The following is an 18,832-nucleotide window of genomic DNA, read 5'->3' as shown; positions in this document are numbered from 1 at the left end:
GTACATGCATCAAATTTATTCGGCAGCATAAAGAAAGTATTGCTTCAGTAGGTTTTTCTGTGAAGTTCTGATTTTTTGTGAATAATGTGAAATCTATAAATATAATTACTTCTTCAGGTTAGCACATCTACTCGTAGGGTATTTTATTATGTCACATAGAAGATTGCTATAATATAATGTGTAAAATGAGCCCTTGATATACATATGAATGTTCAGATGCTTAAAGAAAAACAATAATACATAAGTACCCATTTGTTTTAAAATGGGAAGTTTTACCAAATGCCAGGAAAACACTATAGCATCCATGAATAGTTCTAGTGATTTACATTTATAAGTAATTTATTTCACCCAGGGAGAAGGAAGAAAGAGACACAGTAACAACATATCTTTGGTTTAGATTAAGGTCACATCTTTTTTTTTTTTTTTTTTTTTTTTTTTTTTTTTTTTTTTTTTGCTTCCTCAAACCAGTGCTTCGGCCTTCTTGGGGTGAATGGAGCAGGAAAGACTACTATATTCAAGATGCTGACTGGAGACATAATTCCTTCAAGTGGAAACATTCTGATCAGAAATAAGACTGGGTATGAAACACTAAGGCTTTGAAAGCAACCTAGTTCAATGAGAAAAATAATTTATATGAGTATTTTATCTTATGGTCATATTATTAAATTCCTAGGAGGAAAAAATTTACTGAAGTGAGTTGAAATTTGTTAACCTTGAAGTCTGGTTCTAAAAGTAGGATTATTTTTACCCTGTTTTGTCAAAATCACCAACTACCATAACTAAACTTGAACTACTTTCTCAGTATTTGGGGACCAAGTGGGACATCTCCTTTGAAACTCATCTATGGTTTGATCTTCTTAATTCAGATCTCTGGGTCATGTTGACTCTAACAGCTCATTAGTTGGCTACTGCCCTCAGGAAGATGCCTTAGATGATCTGGTAACTGTGGAAGAACATTTGTATTTCTATGCCAGGCTACATGGAATTCCAGAAAAGGATATTAAAGAAGTGAGTACATGGATGGGAAACCAGTTGATTTGAAAGCCACTTTTATTTCTGCTTCTTCTGTGTCGCCCCTACTTGACATCTGGAAAGCCATGGCTTTTTCCTGCTGACAACGACAATGAACCCATCCTAACCTGATTATATGAAGTTAACTGTAGTAACCCCTTGATCTGTCTTTCTTTTAAGAAGTATCAAAAAGAGGGTTACATTTGCATTTGGCTATGGGTTGTGCATTCGTGGGTGATGTTTGTATATCCTTTATGTTTAGATAAGCGCCAATACACAGTATTAATTCCAAAATGCTCAAAGAAAATATATTAACTTCCATTTTCTTTTTAATCTGTGATTTTGTACTTCACTGCAACTATTTCCCTTTTTCATGGAATGGCTAAACTTAGGGCAACTTCCTTTGTTTCTGCAGCCCTGAGGACTTGTTGTTAACAGTCCAACTAGGATTTCATTATTTGCCAGGACTGTTTAACTACAGAAATAACCACATGAACCAATGTTCCCTAATGTGCTAAAGTTTTGATACTGGGTCAGTTTTAAATAGTCATAAAGCTTTTGTGATAACACTCAGTAAGAAGAGAGATGAAGCAATGGTGTCAATGAATGAGAAAACTGCCTTGTGAATTCTCTTTTAGCTCTTTGAAGATTTACAAGAGGATCCTGCTGTAATACAGCATAAACTATAATCTACAATTATAAACACACAGAGACACACATTTTGGGGGGATCTCACTTGAAAATGAACCTCTAAGGAATTGCTTTTATCTCTTTAATTGAACTATTAATTTTAAGTGTTTCTTTGAAAATGAAAATAAAATCTGTGTTGAACTGTTTCAGTTTTGAGTAGGTTTATGTCTTCCATGATAAAATTTTCCTTTCACATCAGATTTTTTTTTTTTTTTTGGTGCTTTAAAGGTTTGGCCAAGGAAAGGCAACGTAATTCCTCTTTCATTTTCCACAGACTGTACATAAACTCCTGAGGAGACTTCACCTGATGCCCTACAAGGACAGACCTACCTCTATGTGCAGTTATGGCACAAAAAGAAAATTATCCACTGCGCTGGCTTTGATAGGAAAACCTTCCATTCTTCTGCTGGTAAGAGTGGTTATGAAAAAGGCTACTATCAAATTAAAATAGCATATCCAATTGTGTGTGTGAACATTTCTTCATCATTATCACAGTCAACATTTAGTGAGGTCTATGTGCCAGATACTATGTAAGCCACTTCCCCTATACTACTTCACTCAGGGAATTTACATCAACAAATTATCTGTGAGCACAAGAAGATGCTCTCAAAAATATTTGGCTGAAGTTTGTGGGTTCATTGGGTTTCAAAGGAAAGACTTGGGGCCAGGATGTGGCACAGTGGGTTAAACTGCTCTGTGCATCACCAGCATTCCATAACAGCCAGCAATTTGAGTCCTGGCTGTCCACTTCCAATCCAGCTCTCTGCTAATGTACCCGGGAAAGTAACAGAAGATAGGCAAGTGCTTGGACTTGTATTACCTATGTGGGAGACCAGGATGCTTCAGCCTGGCCCAATACTGGTCATTGTGGTCATTTGGGAAGTAAACCAGTGAGTGCAGGATCTCTTTCACTATCTCTCCTCTCTCTTTGTAACCCTGCCTTTCAAATAAATACATAAATCTTAAAAATACAAAGAGGAAACACTTGGCATGGAGGGAGGGTTGCTGAAACAAATTCAGGTGTTTAAATGAGTAAGTAAGATTGTGAATGATTGCAGAACTTGATTCCTATTTGACTGAAGAAATCATATCTCTTTTTCTGTAAGGAACTGATCAGGTAAACTAATACTGCCCAGCTTCTACTAAGGAGAATGGGCATATTTTAAGACGATGTATTTTGCTAAAATTTTATTTTCTTGTTACTTAGCTTAGGATGTAATCAACACTATGCCACATTACTTTATCTGAACTTGAGGGGATGGGGCAAGAAATGCATTAAACATTAATATTTTTAGACCTGGAAAATTAAATTGATGACCTGGACATATAAATTACATTAGTGGTGAGATTCTGTTTCCCAGGCTCAACATTCTAAAACGGTGTTTGTCTGTTTTAAATATTTGTCCAACAAATTTATAGAAATTATATGCTACTACAGAATTAATGATATTGTGACTATTTTAAATTTATATGAGTGAAGTTGAACATCTTTTCATTTGATTAGTTTTTATAGCCTTTGCCTATTTTCCCACTGGACAATGGTCTTTTTACTTTTTCTTTGTTGAATTCTTTAGTTAGTAGAGCCATTAAGCCTTTGACTATAATGTAAACTAGGAATATATTATCTGAAAAAGATAAACTATTAAGTTAAAAAATAAAATAGAATGGTGTTTGTTTCACAAAAACAAACTCAGTGTTATTTTTTAAGATCCTCTATATTCAAGGACTTCTGAACTCCAAAAAAGCTTTAACTATATGCAATAAAAATCCAGCTATCAATCAGCACATTATTCCAAGGATTAAGTCATATAGTGGATCAAACCATTTAAACTGCCCAGATAGAATTAATGTACAGCCCATCTTTCTAAATACCAGAGGATTATAATGTATTATATTACTGCCAACTGATGCTTATAATGAAATTCTATTGTGTAAATGTCCATTAAATTGAATGAAACAATCCTTAGGCATCCCTGTGAGATAATAGATGTAAAGCATTTTAAAATGTTAAAAGTGCTATGTAAATATTATGTATTAATGAGCTGAACTTAAATGCAAGCTGTGAGAGAAAGGTATTGATATTCGTCTGCATGCAGTTACTATATATGCTGTCTTCTTCAAAACTTTCAGTAAAAGTATCTTTTATGGTTTTCCCAAGTTGATGCTCATTTTTTCTTTAAATTTAACTTTTTATTGTAAAAAAAAAACTTTTGGTTATCCTATGTACATATTTACCATTAGTTATATTTTTAAAACTTCTATATATTCCTTTTTTTAGAAAAGATTTTAAAATTTACTCTGAAAGTCAGAATTACAGAAAGAGAGCAAGAGACAGAGGTCTTCATCCTGGTTCACTCCCCAGTTGACCACAAAGGTCCAATGCTGGGCCAGGCCGAAGGCAGGATCCATAAGCTTCATAAATGATCTCCCACATAGGTGGCAGGAGCCTAAAACTTGGGTAATCTTACACTGCTTTTTCCTGGCCATTAGAAGGGAACCAGATCAGAAGTGGAGCAACCGAGAATTGAACCTGCACTCATAAGGGATGCTGGCATCACAGGCAATAGCTTTATCCACTATCCCACAACATTAGTTCCAAAATTTTGCCTATTTTTGACTTATACTTTTTCTTTTAAATCATCTATTAAGAAGTATTAGATTATGCACTGTTACGTTTTTGAATTTTGTGTCTGAACAAATTTCCAAAGCATCATTCCTTTTGAAAAATGATGTATATCTTTGTACTTGATAATTTCTACAAATGTCATTTTTATTTCCCCAAGGAATGTTACATTTCAATTAAAAACATAGAACTGAAAATACAGCTCAAACATAATAAATGAAATATTAAGTTGTGTTTTTTTCTGCTTCACATAGCACATTATTACTCACAGCCACAATTCTGCTATCAGGAGCAGGGTGGCAATCATGTTGATGTAGCTTCAAACATATATGTGACAATGTAGAATTAAATGTAAAAAGTCTGCTTTGCCAGTAATTGAAGCAGAAAATTTTCCATAGAAACATAAGAGACAGAAGCAAAGTAACAGGGTGTCAACTTCACTGAGACACCTTTTTAAACAGATCGACAATATTAAATGTTTAATTTTGAGCTTTTTGAAAGCAGCAGAAAAAAGCCTATTAAGTATAAAACAACTAGTCACAGGACCTCAAGAAATAATTTCTGTTCTAAGGAAGTGAGACTCAGTGATTCATATAAAGAACTTCATCGAAAATTAATTAATTTGGTACATTTTTCTTGTAACTTTCTATTAAGGATGAGCCAAGCTCAGGGATGGATCCTAAGTCAAAACGGCATCTCTGGAAGATCATTTCAGAAGAAGTGCAGAGCAAGTGTTCTGTCATCCTGACATCTCACAGGTAAACTGAGTCCTGGGCCTTCAAAGTCTAATAACACCATCTTAGGGTGATGGATGTGAAAAGGTAATCCTGCATGAGATCTGCTCAGAAAATGAACATCTACAACTGCTTTCAACTGTTTTATGCTGATAGTAGCAGAAGCAAGTCAAGTAGGTTTTATAGGGAGACTATAGTTCCCGTGATGGGCCAGGATCCAAATTCTTTTTAAAAACAAATTTCTCATGATTTATGGTCATCTTGACTCCCTGTTGCCTATAAAATAAAGTAGAGAACCCTTAAGCTTAGGATGCAAGGCCTTCTGTGTCATCTGGCCTCATCCAAATTTCCAGTCTTTTCTCTCTGATACTCCCTCCTTTCAGTCTGAATGACTTGTGTTTCCACGTCCACCCAGATCCCCTTCTATCCTCTATACCCTTTCTTCTGCTATGCTTTCTACTTGAAATGATCTCACAAAATTTCTTCATGTTCTAATATCACCAGTTCTTCCACAGCCAGCTCCTTTGTATCTCCTCTATGAAGCTGACCATTATCATCAACAAAATATAAAAGAGTACAAAAGCATTTTACCTGTGCCTCTCTTGTGAAGTCAGCCTTGTGTTACAGTCTGTATTATGTTCACCTTTGCACTATAATTACCATATAGTAAAAAAGTGTTAGATTTTGTTTATAGCAAGAGACTTACTTATTATTTCATTTCCATTAATCTTTTTGTTTATAATAGATTTTTTAAAAATTTAATTAGTACACAAATATATGAGATACCATATGATGTTTTCATACATGTATACATTTTGTAATGTTCAAGTCAGAGTAATAATATCTCCTCAAACATTTGCCATTTTTTGTGGTGAAAACATCCAAAATCCTTTCTTCTAATTTTTTTAAAAAATATACAATATATTATAGTACATTATCTATGGTGCAATAGAATACCTGAACCTTCTTCTATATAACTGTACCTTAGTACCCACTGACTGAGTAGCTTTTGACCATCCGTCGCTCCCTCCTACCCTCTCAGCTATTTCTATTAACTTTTATATGAAGTGGGTAGAAATACATGATATGGTCTTAAGGTATCACAGTCCATAAAATTAGAGATTTTATAATCAAATGTAGGTTAACCAGTTTTAAATCTAAAAACATAAAAGCTAACTGAATATGGGCAATGAGGCATAATGAAAAGAGTTCAGTGTTATTTTGGAAAGATTACCTAGGAAACAGAACTTAAAAGAAATATTGTGTTTGATAGAGGGGGCACCCTAAGTAAAAGAGATGGACTCAAGTTTTAGGAGAAACAGTAATATATTGTAACTGAAGACATTTAATTTATATTTTAAAAGGGTTTTGTTTTAGTTTTTCTTTTTTTTATTTCTAACATTTTTATTTTATTTTTTATTTTTATTTTTTTAACTTTTATTTAATGAATATAAATTTCCAAAGTACAGCTTATGGGTTACAATGGCTTCCCCCCCCCCCCCCCATAACTTCCCTCCCACCCGCAACCCTCCTCTTTCCCGCTCCCTCTCCCCTTCCATTCACATCAAGATTCATTTTCAATTCTCTTTATATACAGAAGATCAGTTCAGTATATATTAAGCAAAGATTTCAACAGTTTGCCCCCACATAGCAACACAAAGTGAAAAAATACTGTTGGAGTACTAGTTATAGCATTAAATAACAGTGTACAGCACATTAAAGACAGAGATCCTACATGATATTTTTTAAAAATTAATTAATTTTCTATGCAATTTCCAATTTAACACCAGGGTTTTTTTTTTTTTCATTTTCAATTATCTTTATATACCAAAGATCGATTCAGTATATATTAAGTAAAGATTTCATCAGTTTGTTTTCGTTTTTCTTAAGACAGCTAAAATCTAAAGCAGTATTTCTAATATGTTGTAAGGAAATAGTTAAGATTATGCTCTTGAACTTCAACCCGATTTTCTGAGCCCTCATTGTTGACATAATTCTGCTCTTCCTTTTAGCATGGAAGAATGTGAAGCTCTCTGTACCAGGCTGGCCATTATGGTGAATGGAAGATTCCAATGTATTGGATCTTTACAGCACATAAAGAGCAGGTACAATGTAAATACTGGTTAGCCTGTGGTGTGAGGTCTCAATCTAATGGTGCTATACTCAGTTCCAGTGAATATCTCAACAACCTAACCCACAATGAGTAGTAAAACTGAAATGGAGAGGCTAATCACTGGAAGCCAATAATTGACACATCTTAAAATTATTTTATTGAGGGGTTGATTTACTTTCAGTTAATGACTTAAAATCTAGAATGCTTAAAGCTAATAGTAATGTTAATAATGATAATAACACACAAAGGCTGGTGTTGTGGTACAGTGAGTTAGGCTGTGGTCTATGATGCTAGCATCCCATATAGAACTGCCAGTTGCAGTCCCGGCTATTCTTCCAATCCAGCTCCCTGATAATGTGCCTAGGAAGGCAGCAGAAGATGCCCAAGTACTTAGGCCCTGCATTCCTTCTGGGAGACCCAGATGGTGTTCATGGCTCCTGGCTTTGGCCTGACCCAGCCCTGGCTGTTCCTGCCATTTGGGGAGAGAATCAGCAGATGGATAATGTCTCTCTCCCTGCTATTCCCCTTTCTTTGTCATTCTGCCAAATACATACAGATACAGCCAACATACTCTAAAGAAAAAGCTTCAAAAGTTTACTCAATAAGAAATTAGATTTTGACAAGTAAATGAAGACAGATTTTTATCTAGCGTGTTCACTCACTATTTGCACAAGCTTTTAGTATGCTACTGAATATTTTTACCACAAGCAAAATGGTTTAGTCAAGAATGTATTAGGTGGCTGGCATTATGGCAGAGTGAGTAAAGCTGCCACCTGTGATACCAGCATCCCATATGAGTAATGGTTTGAGTCCTGGCTGCTCCACTTCTAATATAGCTCCCTGCTAAAGACCTGGAAAAGGCAGTGGAAGATAACTTAAGTGTTTTGTCCGCTGCCACCCATGTGGAAAAGCCTGATGAAACTCCTGGCTGCTGGCTTTGGCCTGGCCCAGAGCTGGATGTTATAGCCATCTGGGGAGTGAAATCAACATTTGAAAGGTTGCTTTCTCTGTGTGTCTCTCTCTCTCTCTGTAACTCTTTCAAAATAAATAAATAAACTTTATAAAGTAGAACACATTGGGGAAATATGCATAAATACTGTATTACTATCAAATTAATAGTTTATATTCACCAGCTTGTTTATGCGCTTACACACTTCCATGTTAAAGTCCAAACTTCAGGATGTTAGCTTTTTTTCTGTACTATAACTTGATTATCTTAATGTAAAATAATATTAACTAATAAGGAGAAAAAAAAAGGATGATACAGGCCTTATATTGCCCATAGGTAGTATGTTGTGACTTGTTTAGACTCTACTTTTGCTGCAGCTAGCTATCCTGTTGATTTAATATTTATTTTTTTTTCTTTTTTAAACTTGATAGAGTTAAGAGAAGGAGAAGCAGAGACAGGGGCAGGGAGAGAGAGGGAGAGAGAGAGAGGGAGAGAGAGAGAGAGGGAGAATGAGAAAGAGAAAGAATGAGAATGAGAATGAGAATCTTCTGTCCGCTGGTTCACTTCCCAAATGACCATAATAGCTAGGCTGGGTCAGGCTGAAGCCAAGAGCCAGGAACTTCATCAGGGTCTCCCACATGGGTGCAGGGGCCCAAGCACTTGGACCATCTTCCTCTGCTTTCATAGGCACATTAGCAGGGAGCTGGATTGGAACTGGAGCAACTGGGACTCAAACTGGTGCCCATATGGGATGCTGGTGCTAGAGGCGCTGACTTTACCTGCTAGCCACAGCACTGGCTCCAATATTTATTTTTAAAACCTCAATGACTTTAATTATTATTGACAACAAATGTTCATTGACTTGCCTCTCAAGACCTTGGTCACTTTAAATTAGAAATTATTCATATTTAGCCACAGAAATTAAAATCAATTGCCAAGTCATGGATGTCAAAAAGCCATGTTTTTATATTTTATTAACAACAAAGCTTTTACCAAAGTGTCTGACTTTATATAGAGGTAAAAATAAATAGAAAATCATGACAGTGCACTTGTATTCTAATTTTCAACCTATCCTGAACTTTTCTGGCAAAATGATAGTCTTTATATAAGAAAAGAGGCTACAATGGTCAGCTTGGTTCCTGTTTCATTATCTAGAACTTCAGGGAAGCTACTTTGGCAAAACATAACTCAAAATATATTTTTCACTTTTTCTTTCTAGGTTTGGACGTGGATTTACTGTCAAAGTTCACTTGAAGAATGACAAAGTAAGCATGGAGACCCTCACAAGGTTCATGCAATTGCACTTTCCAAAAACATACTTAAAAGTAAGTGCCTCACCTTTTGAATTTGGTAGGTCATAACAGATATTTGCCATTTCTAAGTTTAACATAGCCTTACTATTAGTCTTTTTTTTTTTTTTTTGACAGGCAAAGTGGATAGTGAGACTATTAGTCTTATTTTTTAAGATTTATTTATTTATTTGAAAATCAGAGTTACACAGAGAGAGGAGAGGCAGAGAGAGAAAGAGGAGGGAGGGAGGCAGGAGGGAGGGAGGGAGGTCTCCCATCCGCTGGTTCACTCCCTAATTGGCTATAGTGGCTGGAGCTGTGCCGATCCGAAGCCAGGAGCCAGGAGCTTCTTCGTGGTCTCCTACGTGGGTGCAGAGGCCCAAGGACTTGGGTCATGTTCCACTGTTTTCCCAGGCCATAGCAGAGAGCTTGATCAGAAGTGGAGCAGCCAGGATTTGAACTGGCACCTACATGGGATGCCTGCACTGCAGGCGGTAGCTTTACCCACTATGCTACAGCACTGGCCTCCAAACTATTAGTCTTGATATACTTATTAGATCAAGATACCTAAGACATCTCAAAGCACAGTGAACAAATACAATCTTAAAATTAATTTTATATTTCTGTAGCTGTTTAAGGTTGATATAGTTCTTTCACATACATGATTTACTTCTTCCTCACAAAGGCCTTCTGATAATACTGTACTCATCTTCAAGGTATATTCATTGCTAGTTTACTGGTTATATACACTGAGGAACTGAGTGGTGATAGGTAGTACATATCCAGAGGCATTTCTTCTTAGAAAGAAGATTTAGAGTCCCAGGATGTCAAAGCTGAAGCAGATTATCTCCTTTGTTCTCATTTGAAAGATAAGCCCACAAAGGTTGAGCAGAGCTCTGCGGAAATCAAATCTTCAAGTCCCAGCCTAGTTAAAATACTGTAGAATTGATTTCATCTTACATTTATATAACCATGGAATGGACACCCACAGATGATATATATCTCACATACAACGCACTTGAATCGACTTGACAGAAAAAGTTAACATTATAACATCTTAGATGTATAATCAGCTTGTAGAAGATAATGTGGGTAAAAATGATTGTTTTTAAAAGGAAGTCAGTTGTGGAATGATGAAAAGAAATTGGAAAAACTTGGGCAGAGCTGACTATGACAGAGTGATTTCCACAAGATATTTAAAGTCTCATTTTTCTCAACTGTAAATAGGAATAATAACATCAACTTCATAAAATTGCTGTGAGAGCTAAATGATAAAGTATCCACAAACACACTTCATAAACTATTTGGCACAATATTAATGTGAAGTGATTTTAGTGAACAAAATAGAAGGCACTTTGAAAAGAATATTTAAAATAAAATTATTTGAAAGGCAGAGAGAGAGAGAGAGACAGAGAACTTCCATCCTCTGGTTTATACTCCAAATGGCCACAATGGCTGGGGATGAACTAGGGCAGACAGAGCCCAGGAGTCTGGAACTCCATCTGAGACTCAAGTACTCAGACCACTGTCCACTGCTTTCCCAGGTGCATTAGCAGGGAACTGGATCAGAAGTAGAGTATCTGGGATTCTAACCTGTGCTGATAGGGGATGCCATTCTTGTAGGCAGTAGATTAACCCACTGTACCACAAGGCTGTCCCCAAGAATTATTTTTTTGATTTATATTTTAATTGTACATATTTAAGGGGTACAGCATGATTACCTGATACATGTATACAAAGTGTAGCAATCAACTCAGGGTCATTAACACTCCATGTCCTTAAAAATGTGTGTGTGTATATATACATATATATACATATATATATACATATATATATATATACACACTTATATATATATATATACATATATATATACACTTATATATATATATATAGTGTCAGGAAGCTTTGTTCTCTCTTCTTCTTTATAAAATAGATAATAAATTGGCATAAAGTATAGTCACTCCACAGTGCTGTAAAACACTAGTACTTATTCCTCCTATGCAACTGTATTTTGGGATCTAATTGTACCCCCCATTCCTCCTACTCTCCTTAGCTTCCAGTGACCACTCTACTACTCTCTACTTCTAAGAGATAATCTTTTTTGGCTTCCACATATGAGTGGGAACATGTGGTATTTGTTTAAAAAATGCTTTTATTTTTGCAATATATGTTTTCATTGGCTTACCCAAGGTTTGGCTAACTTCTCTAGGAAATTATAGCTTTCATACTTCTTATCAAGACCCATTTTCTATCATTTAAATTTAAATCAAATTTAGAAGTTAAAGGGCACCTTCTTTGAACAAAATCATGTTGGTTATAACACTTTTTCTTTTAGTAAATGTCTGTGTTGTAATCTGTGTTTATGTACTAAGTGATGAAATTATATTTTTCCTGGTCTGCTCCTCATGGGACTAGGGCTATCCAAGTCAAATGAAGTGCCAAAAAAAGTCTGATTTTTCTGTAAACAGGTCATCCTTTTCAGTACTGAAGTGAATTTTAGATCTCATAGAAAGGAAGTGCAATTTGGTAGCAAAAAGAAGCAAGATGCCAGGTTGTAGTGATGGGCAAAATACAAACACACAAGTCAATAGGAAAGACCAAGCAATGAGCAGCTGAGATCATAGGGGCTGATTCTGAGGGAAGAAAACAGCCTGATCAGACTAGTGTTAGGAAAAATTATCCTAGCTTCTTAGTGCCAGAATAAATCAGTGTTCAAACGTTCTAGGCTTCTGAACAGGTTGTTACAGTAACTCAGATGTGGAATGATTGTCAAGCTAATAATATTGATAGTGCAGAGACAAATGGTGAAATTTGAGAAAGACTTTAAAGGAATGGTAAGATATGGTAACTGATTATGTATCTAGCAAAATAAAGTATTAAAGATATTCCTAAGCATTTCTAAGTAGAGGTGATACTACTGAGTAACATCTAGACAATGAAAAAAATTTTAAGGTGAGCTGAGAAACAATGCAACATCATTTGAATAAGGTTTCTTTGCTTTTAGTATCTAACATCCTCATCCAATATAAATTGAATAGTTAATTCCTAGCCTTTTAGAATGATTCTAACTATGAAATTTCTAAAATTGATGTCTGAGAAAACTTTATATAAGATGAGAATAATCTAAAATGTAAAATATAATTTTACATTTTTTTCAATGCAAGATTATAGTGACTTTGTAAGTACAAATGAATGTAGAATGCTTTGGAATTCTGATTAACTTTTTGTTTTCTCTTTGATATTCTTAAAAGTTTTCATCTCATTTTTTCAAGCTTTAGATTCAAAACATACCCATTATTTACACAGTAGCATCATTTTCAGTGCAGTACATTTCAGTCTTTTCCTTAGCTCTCTGGAAAGCTATGTCTAATCAAATCAATATGACCTAATGTTGCAAAATAGTATTTTCCTTTGGTTCTCACAGGATCAGCACCTTAGCATGCTAGAGTATCATGTACCAGTGACAGCAGGAGGAGTAGCAAACATTTTTGATCTGCTGGAAACCAACAAGACTGCTTTAAATATTACTAATTTCCTAGTGAGTCAGACCACTTTGGAAGAGGTAAGATTTATACCATGACCCATGTATCCAATATCAGAAATCAGTTATTATACATTCTGGGTATTTGTTTTTAATGACATTCAATTGGCTTTTAATTGATCCAGTATCTATTCCTGCACCTGAAAAACTTAACAAATTGCCAAAATTATTTCTAAATTCATTTTGGAATATTAAAAAAATGTGAAAGGCAAGAACTTTTTTTTATGGACAAGATAAAGTTGAGGGCCTCAAAGTCAATATATGGTACAGTATTTTATGGTTAAATTTTATTATGAGGCTTCGGGCATTTTAATGGGAAACTTTAAATAACTGTGGCTGAACTGACATGGAAGATCTAGTCTTTGATTTCTGACCAACTACCAGCACCATGCCTGCCTCCCCCAAGAAAATACTTTTGATAAAGAGTTTTTGGATGAATCCGTGGCTAATAGATTCAATTATTTTAAACAGAACAAAAAGGTCTGCTTATTAAATAATAGGCTAATGGAATATAATGTTAATGTGGGCTTTCTATACAAATTTTACTTTAGTGCATGAACTCTTAAAACTAGTGAGATATCTTTCAGCATTTTTCTAAAAACATTTGACAGCGTTTGGGACTGGGCTCCTTCATAGTAGACAGATACTAATCTAGATCTTATGGATAGAGCTATGTGGCTATATATATTCAACTACAGCTTCTGATTTACATAGTGGTTCTAATCACTCACAAATACATACATTCATAGATATTGGTGCTATATTCAAACCCCTGTTAAATTTGACTATCTGAAAGGCTTCTTGATGAGAGTACATATATCTGTGTGGGCATCTTTCTATAAGATCCACTTTTCTTATTTGTTCTCTTGTTTTTTATGTGTGTGTGTATATGTATATGTGAATTACCTTAATTCTTTCTTTGGCTTACCAGCACTAATGGCTTTATTTCCCTCGACTAACCAGGTTTTCATCAACTTTGCCAAAGACCAAAAGTCCTATGAAACTACTGACACCAGCAGCCAAGGTTCTACCACCAGTGTTGACTCACAGGATGACCAGTTATAGTTACAGCACATCCAGAACTCAGTCTCAGCAGATGGATAATAGCTTCACTTTGAGGAAGAGCCACAGAACGTAAAAGTTCATCTTCATTTTAAAGTATTTTACTATATGGAAAATTACCATTGTGTAAGACTAACTGGTTATAGATGGAAAGTCAATATTGTTGACTTTCTATGGTCAGTCAATATTGTTACTACTAAAATGAATTCCTGTATACTCAACACTGTGAGAGTGCCAAGGTGAAACCACCTTAAGACAAACGTCTTAATTTACTACTTTCAATAAAAAGCTTAAAAAGGCATGGGTATTAGTAGTTGAAAAGAGTGGAGAAGCACAGTAAGGTGATTTGGGGTAGGTAGGGTTAGACAAGCAAAATAATTTATTTCTAGAAAATAACAGAATGAGCATCAGTATGAATATATGAATCAATTGTAATGTGCAAAGTGCTACCAGGTAGGTTAGCAATGACAGTAAACAGTGGGCATTTTGTCTACAAGGGATATGTATACCATTTTCAGTAAGTGAGTACACAGGGACTCACTAAACCCAAGAAAGCACCTTTCTACAAAAATGCAATTGAAAGTGCAGTTTGCCCTGGTGGTGAACAAAACTCAGAATAATTCCTGCCATGCCAATAGTAAGGCGCAGGGCAGAGCACGAAGCTACTAGCTCTTTAGGGGGGAAATGGATGTGTCAGCTGGGCAGATACAGATTGTGAAAACTGGTACTTCATGTGCTGCTGGCAGGCAACTTTTTTTTAAAGGTCCTACAGAAACCCTCATATTCTGGTTTTCTGCACAGAAAAGATTCCTGTGGGCAGAAAATGAATATGAAGACGATTTTCAGCTAATCTTGGCTGATCCAGATTTGTGTGTATGGCTATCGGATAGACTTCTTAATAATGTTAAATTAAGTGGTTCTCAAGACAGGTGCTTTATGTACCGTGTGTGTGTATGTGTGTATGTATGTTGTGTACAAGCTTGCCTTTTGGCATCACTGTTTCTGTTTCAAAAATCAATAAACTCAAAGTTTAGAAAAAACAATTCATCATGTCATTTCACTTATTAGGGAAGAGCCAGAAGCATAAAAATTGGATTCTCATGAACTACAAGGACCCAAGCGATCTGACCCCTGCTTACCTCTCCTCTCACCCCCATTATTCTTCCTTTGCTCCTTAGGAGCTGGCCATGCTAGTGTCTTACCTGTGTTTTCAATGCTCCTTCCCATCTCCAGCACATGCTGTGCATCCCTGCTGGGAATGCTCCCTCCCCTCAACCACCATACTCTCTGTGCCTAACTCATCATCTTACATGTTCTCAGAGAAGCTTTACTGCCCTGCTTTCTTAGTTTAAACCTTGCCACCCATTCTAACATTGTACTTTGTTGTGTCTCCCACATTTTGTACTATGTAATAAATCCAGACTAACAATATGTAACTTAACAGATGGCAGCATAATTTCTCTTAGGGTATAAAATGGCTCTGTTGAGTATAATTTATAGATAAGTCTTTTGGACAAGAAAGTATAACTGACAGCATAGGTATCTTCAGGAGCCCAAGGGACAGGTTCCATGAAAGCATAAAAAGGATTTATTCACTTCTTTTTGGTTGGTTGCTTGCTTCTGAGCAATGGAAGGAAGACCAACAAAGGGAAGGAGAAAGGGCAGAAAGGAAAGAGGAAGTAGTACAGAGGTGGGAGGCTGGGTATTGAAGACATGAGAGTCCAGGGAGAAAGTGGTTGAATGGACTTTTAAAGATAGGAATATCTAAATGCTTTTTCATGTGTATTTGTTGTTCATTCATGCTATGGACTGTCCCCATCACCATTAAATCTTAATTAAAGTTAACTGCACTTACAAATGCTTTGTGGGAATAAGTGTCTTGTGGAAGTTCTGGAAGCAGTATGTTAATGCATTCTGTGAATAAAGTATAGAATAGTGTCTGATTCCTCAGAGACTGAGAAGCCTAAGGCTGGGTGAGAACATGGGTCAGGGAGGCACTGAGTCTTGAGTGTAGCTTCTGACCAGCCAAGAACATGAATTAGGGATTCCAAACTATGTTACCTACCTCTCAGTGAGCAGGGAAGCCCCTGCTGGCCTCTGTACCACAGTAATTATACCTTTACTTGAAATTTTAGTATTTCTTCCTCTCACTAGCCTTAGAACTCTATGATGACACAGATATATTTTGATCTTCTTAGCTTTCTTATCAGTACTTGCACACACAATAAATATTTGTGGCATTCAAATAAATACTCATTGGTTAAATGAACAAATAAATATTGCAAAACAAAAGATAAAGTGGCCTGGTTGATATGGAAACTGAGCATCTTTCTTCTGTTTAAGCTTTTGAAATGCAGTGAAGTTTCCCATGAGATAGTTTACTTAGAATAAATCGGAAAGATGATGCTTGTACATTTGTACATTTTTGCACATTTATTCTTCCTTTGTCTTTTCATGTTAGGATATACCATACAATAGTTCCATGGTACATTGTTACATATAAGTAAAGAAACCACATGAAAAACTATTTGAAACTACATCTCTTTGGGCTTCTGTGCAATAGAGGGAGTGTTTTGAAAATTCCCAGTTCTCCGAGGACCGCTTCTACTCTAGATAATATTTACTGAATCTGTTTTTTTGGTGTGAGTTTTTGAATTACCTCTGAGAATTGTGGTGATTTTCATTTCATCTGTAAAATCCAATTTTTATAAAACATTGGATGCAAAATCAGAAAAAATGGATAAATTATATCTTCAACTACCTTTCCTAGATATCTTGTCTGCCTTCCTGATAGGCTCCTGGGCAAACAGCAAACACTGACCTGGGTTAGGATAGAGGTGACGGGGCAGGCTTGCAACCCCTTTACCCTTCCTTGTCCCTGGGAGCTTGCTTGCTTCATTAACCTAAGCTTCTCAACATAAGACAGCTCACTAAAAGGAAATGAATATTATTGCCTTTGGCTTGATTTGTTACAAGGCTAATCCTATCAACCCTTGCTTATAAATCCCAGCTGATTTTCCATAATATGTAAGATAAAAGGCAGACTCCATACCTGATCCTCAAAATATTTTATAGTCTGGTCCCAATTCTTCTATCTCTATTGTCCATGTAGCGCTTGCTCTGACTACAATGAGTTTCTTCCTATTTATATCAGATACTTTTTCAGACCTGTGCAACTTTGCTCACACTTTGCTTTCCTCTTTGTACATGTCTTTTCCATTCTCACTCAGCTCTGACCTAGACGCTCCCCTGCATTTTCATCACCTTTCTCATATGCCTTTTCTTTAGGGAAACTTGCCTGGAGAGCCTCAGGCAGAGTCAATTTTTCTATCCTTTGTTATGAGAGCAATTTTGTGTATGCCTCTGAACAAGCATTTCCATGTTTTATTATAAAAATCATCTGTGTACAGCTCTTTCTTCCTGCTAAACAAAGTTCCTTAAGAGTAATGCTCTTTTTTTTTAATCAATGTACCTCCCATATCCAACACAATAGCAATACACTTCTGTTGCTTAATAAATCTTTGAAGGATCAATGTCTATTTTAATTTAAAACATTTTTATAATGTTTGCTTTAACTTTTTTGAAATTATGTTTGCTTTAGTTCTAGACTATTAAAGTTTAAAGCTAATCGCTGGAGAAAATGTACAGATGATCAACATTTTAAGTTAAATGTTAATTTGCACAAAGTATATATTATTAAAATATCAAGCATTTAGTATACTATTATTTTATTAACAGTATTGTCTATTGTGGCATTCACTCAAGGATATAAAAAAAAATAAAGCTTCCAGAAAGATGGCAGCTGAATAAGATGTCCTAGTGATTATCTCTTCAGAGAGACACCAAATTTCAATAGCTATTCACTCACCAAGTCACTTTTACAAGAGCTATGAAGTCTGGTAGAAGACCCGTGCCTGGTTTTAATGTAACAATAAAAAAGCACCATTGAAGAAAACAGAAGGAAAAGAATTGCCTGCATTACCCCTTCCCCTTGCTTGCTGCTTGGAAGATGGTGAGATACCAGGCCTGCTATGACAAAAACCAGTGCCCCACAGATCCTACCCCCAGGCTTATACTCAGAGACTGATCATCTGGATCCTTACTCAGGTGGCAACATTGTGTAAAGAGTGGAACAAGAGGGGTTGGCATTGTGGCACAGCAGATCAAAGCCCTAGTCTGCAGTGCCGACATCCCGTATGGGTGACAGTTCTAGTCCTGGCTGCTCCACTTCCTATCCAGCTCTCTACTATGACGTTGGGAAAGCAGTGGAGGGTAGTCCAAGTCCTTGGACCCCTGCATTGGCATGGGAGACCTGGAAGAAGCTCCTGGCTCTTGGCTTCGGATCAGTGTAGCACCAGCCATTGTGGCCATCTGGGAAATGAACCAGTGGATGGAAGACCTCTTTCTCTTCTCTCTGCCTCTGCCTCTCTGCAACTCTGCCTTTCAAATAAAATAAATCTTTAAAGAAAAAAAAAAAGAGTGGAACAAGACTTCAGTTGCTCTGGAGTAGGTCTGGAAAGGGTAGTTAATAACTTGGCAGCTGTGAGACTCAACCCTTGGGAAAGCCCCAGAGGTCTCAAGTGTCAGGCCAATGTGCCCAGGCAGAGCCTCTAGAGTTGGCCTGACATTGGAGCTGTGCCCCATAAGAATAAATTGTTTTGGCAGGTATCACTACCAGTCTCCTTTTGGCCTGGTGTGCACACCCATGAATGCATAGGGCCCCGTTACTATGACACCCAGTTATGATCCAGCTTAGTATCAGCCTGATCAGCCAAGGGGCTGCTTTTTTCATTCCATTTATTTATTTATTTGACATA

At 36.2% G+C, this 18,832-nt stretch overlaps 1 protein-coding gene across 1 annotated transcript in view; it reads left to right on the top strand.

The window, feature by feature from the left end:
* ABCA12 (ATP binding cassette subfamily A member 12) overlaps positions 1 to 14,054 on the top strand; it is a 183,908-nt gene extending 169,854 nt beyond the window's left edge. The window contains exons 46-53 of the mRNA XM_062201848.1: positions 469 to 578; positions 867 to 1,008; positions 1,976 to 2,110; positions 4,979 to 5,082; positions 7,071 to 7,163; positions 9,340 to 9,445; positions 12,837 to 12,974; positions 13,917 to 14,054. Of these exons, the coding sequence (XP_062057832.1) occupies positions 469 to 578; positions 867 to 1,008; positions 1,976 to 2,110; positions 4,979 to 5,082; positions 7,071 to 7,163; positions 9,340 to 9,445; positions 12,837 to 12,974; positions 13,917 to 14,018 (930 nt within the window). The 3' untranslated portion in view covers positions 14,019 to 14,054. The remainder of the gene's footprint in view (positions 1 to 468; positions 579 to 866; positions 1,009 to 1,975; positions 2,111 to 4,978; positions 5,083 to 7,070; positions 7,164 to 9,339; positions 9,446 to 12,836; positions 12,975 to 13,916) is intronic.
* The last annotated feature ends 4,778 nt before the right edge of the window (positions 14,055 to 18,832 follow it).

This window comes from Lepus europaeus, chromosome 1, assembly GCF_033115175.1.
Source record: "Lepus europaeus isolate LE1 chromosome 1, mLepTim1.pri, whole genome shotgun sequence".
Lineage (NCBI taxonomy): Eukaryota > Metazoa > Chordata > Mammalia > Lagomorpha > Leporidae > Lepus > Lepus europaeus.
The sequence above is the reverse complement of the archived record's forward strand: the minus strand, read 5'-3'. Positions and strand labels throughout refer to the sequence as shown.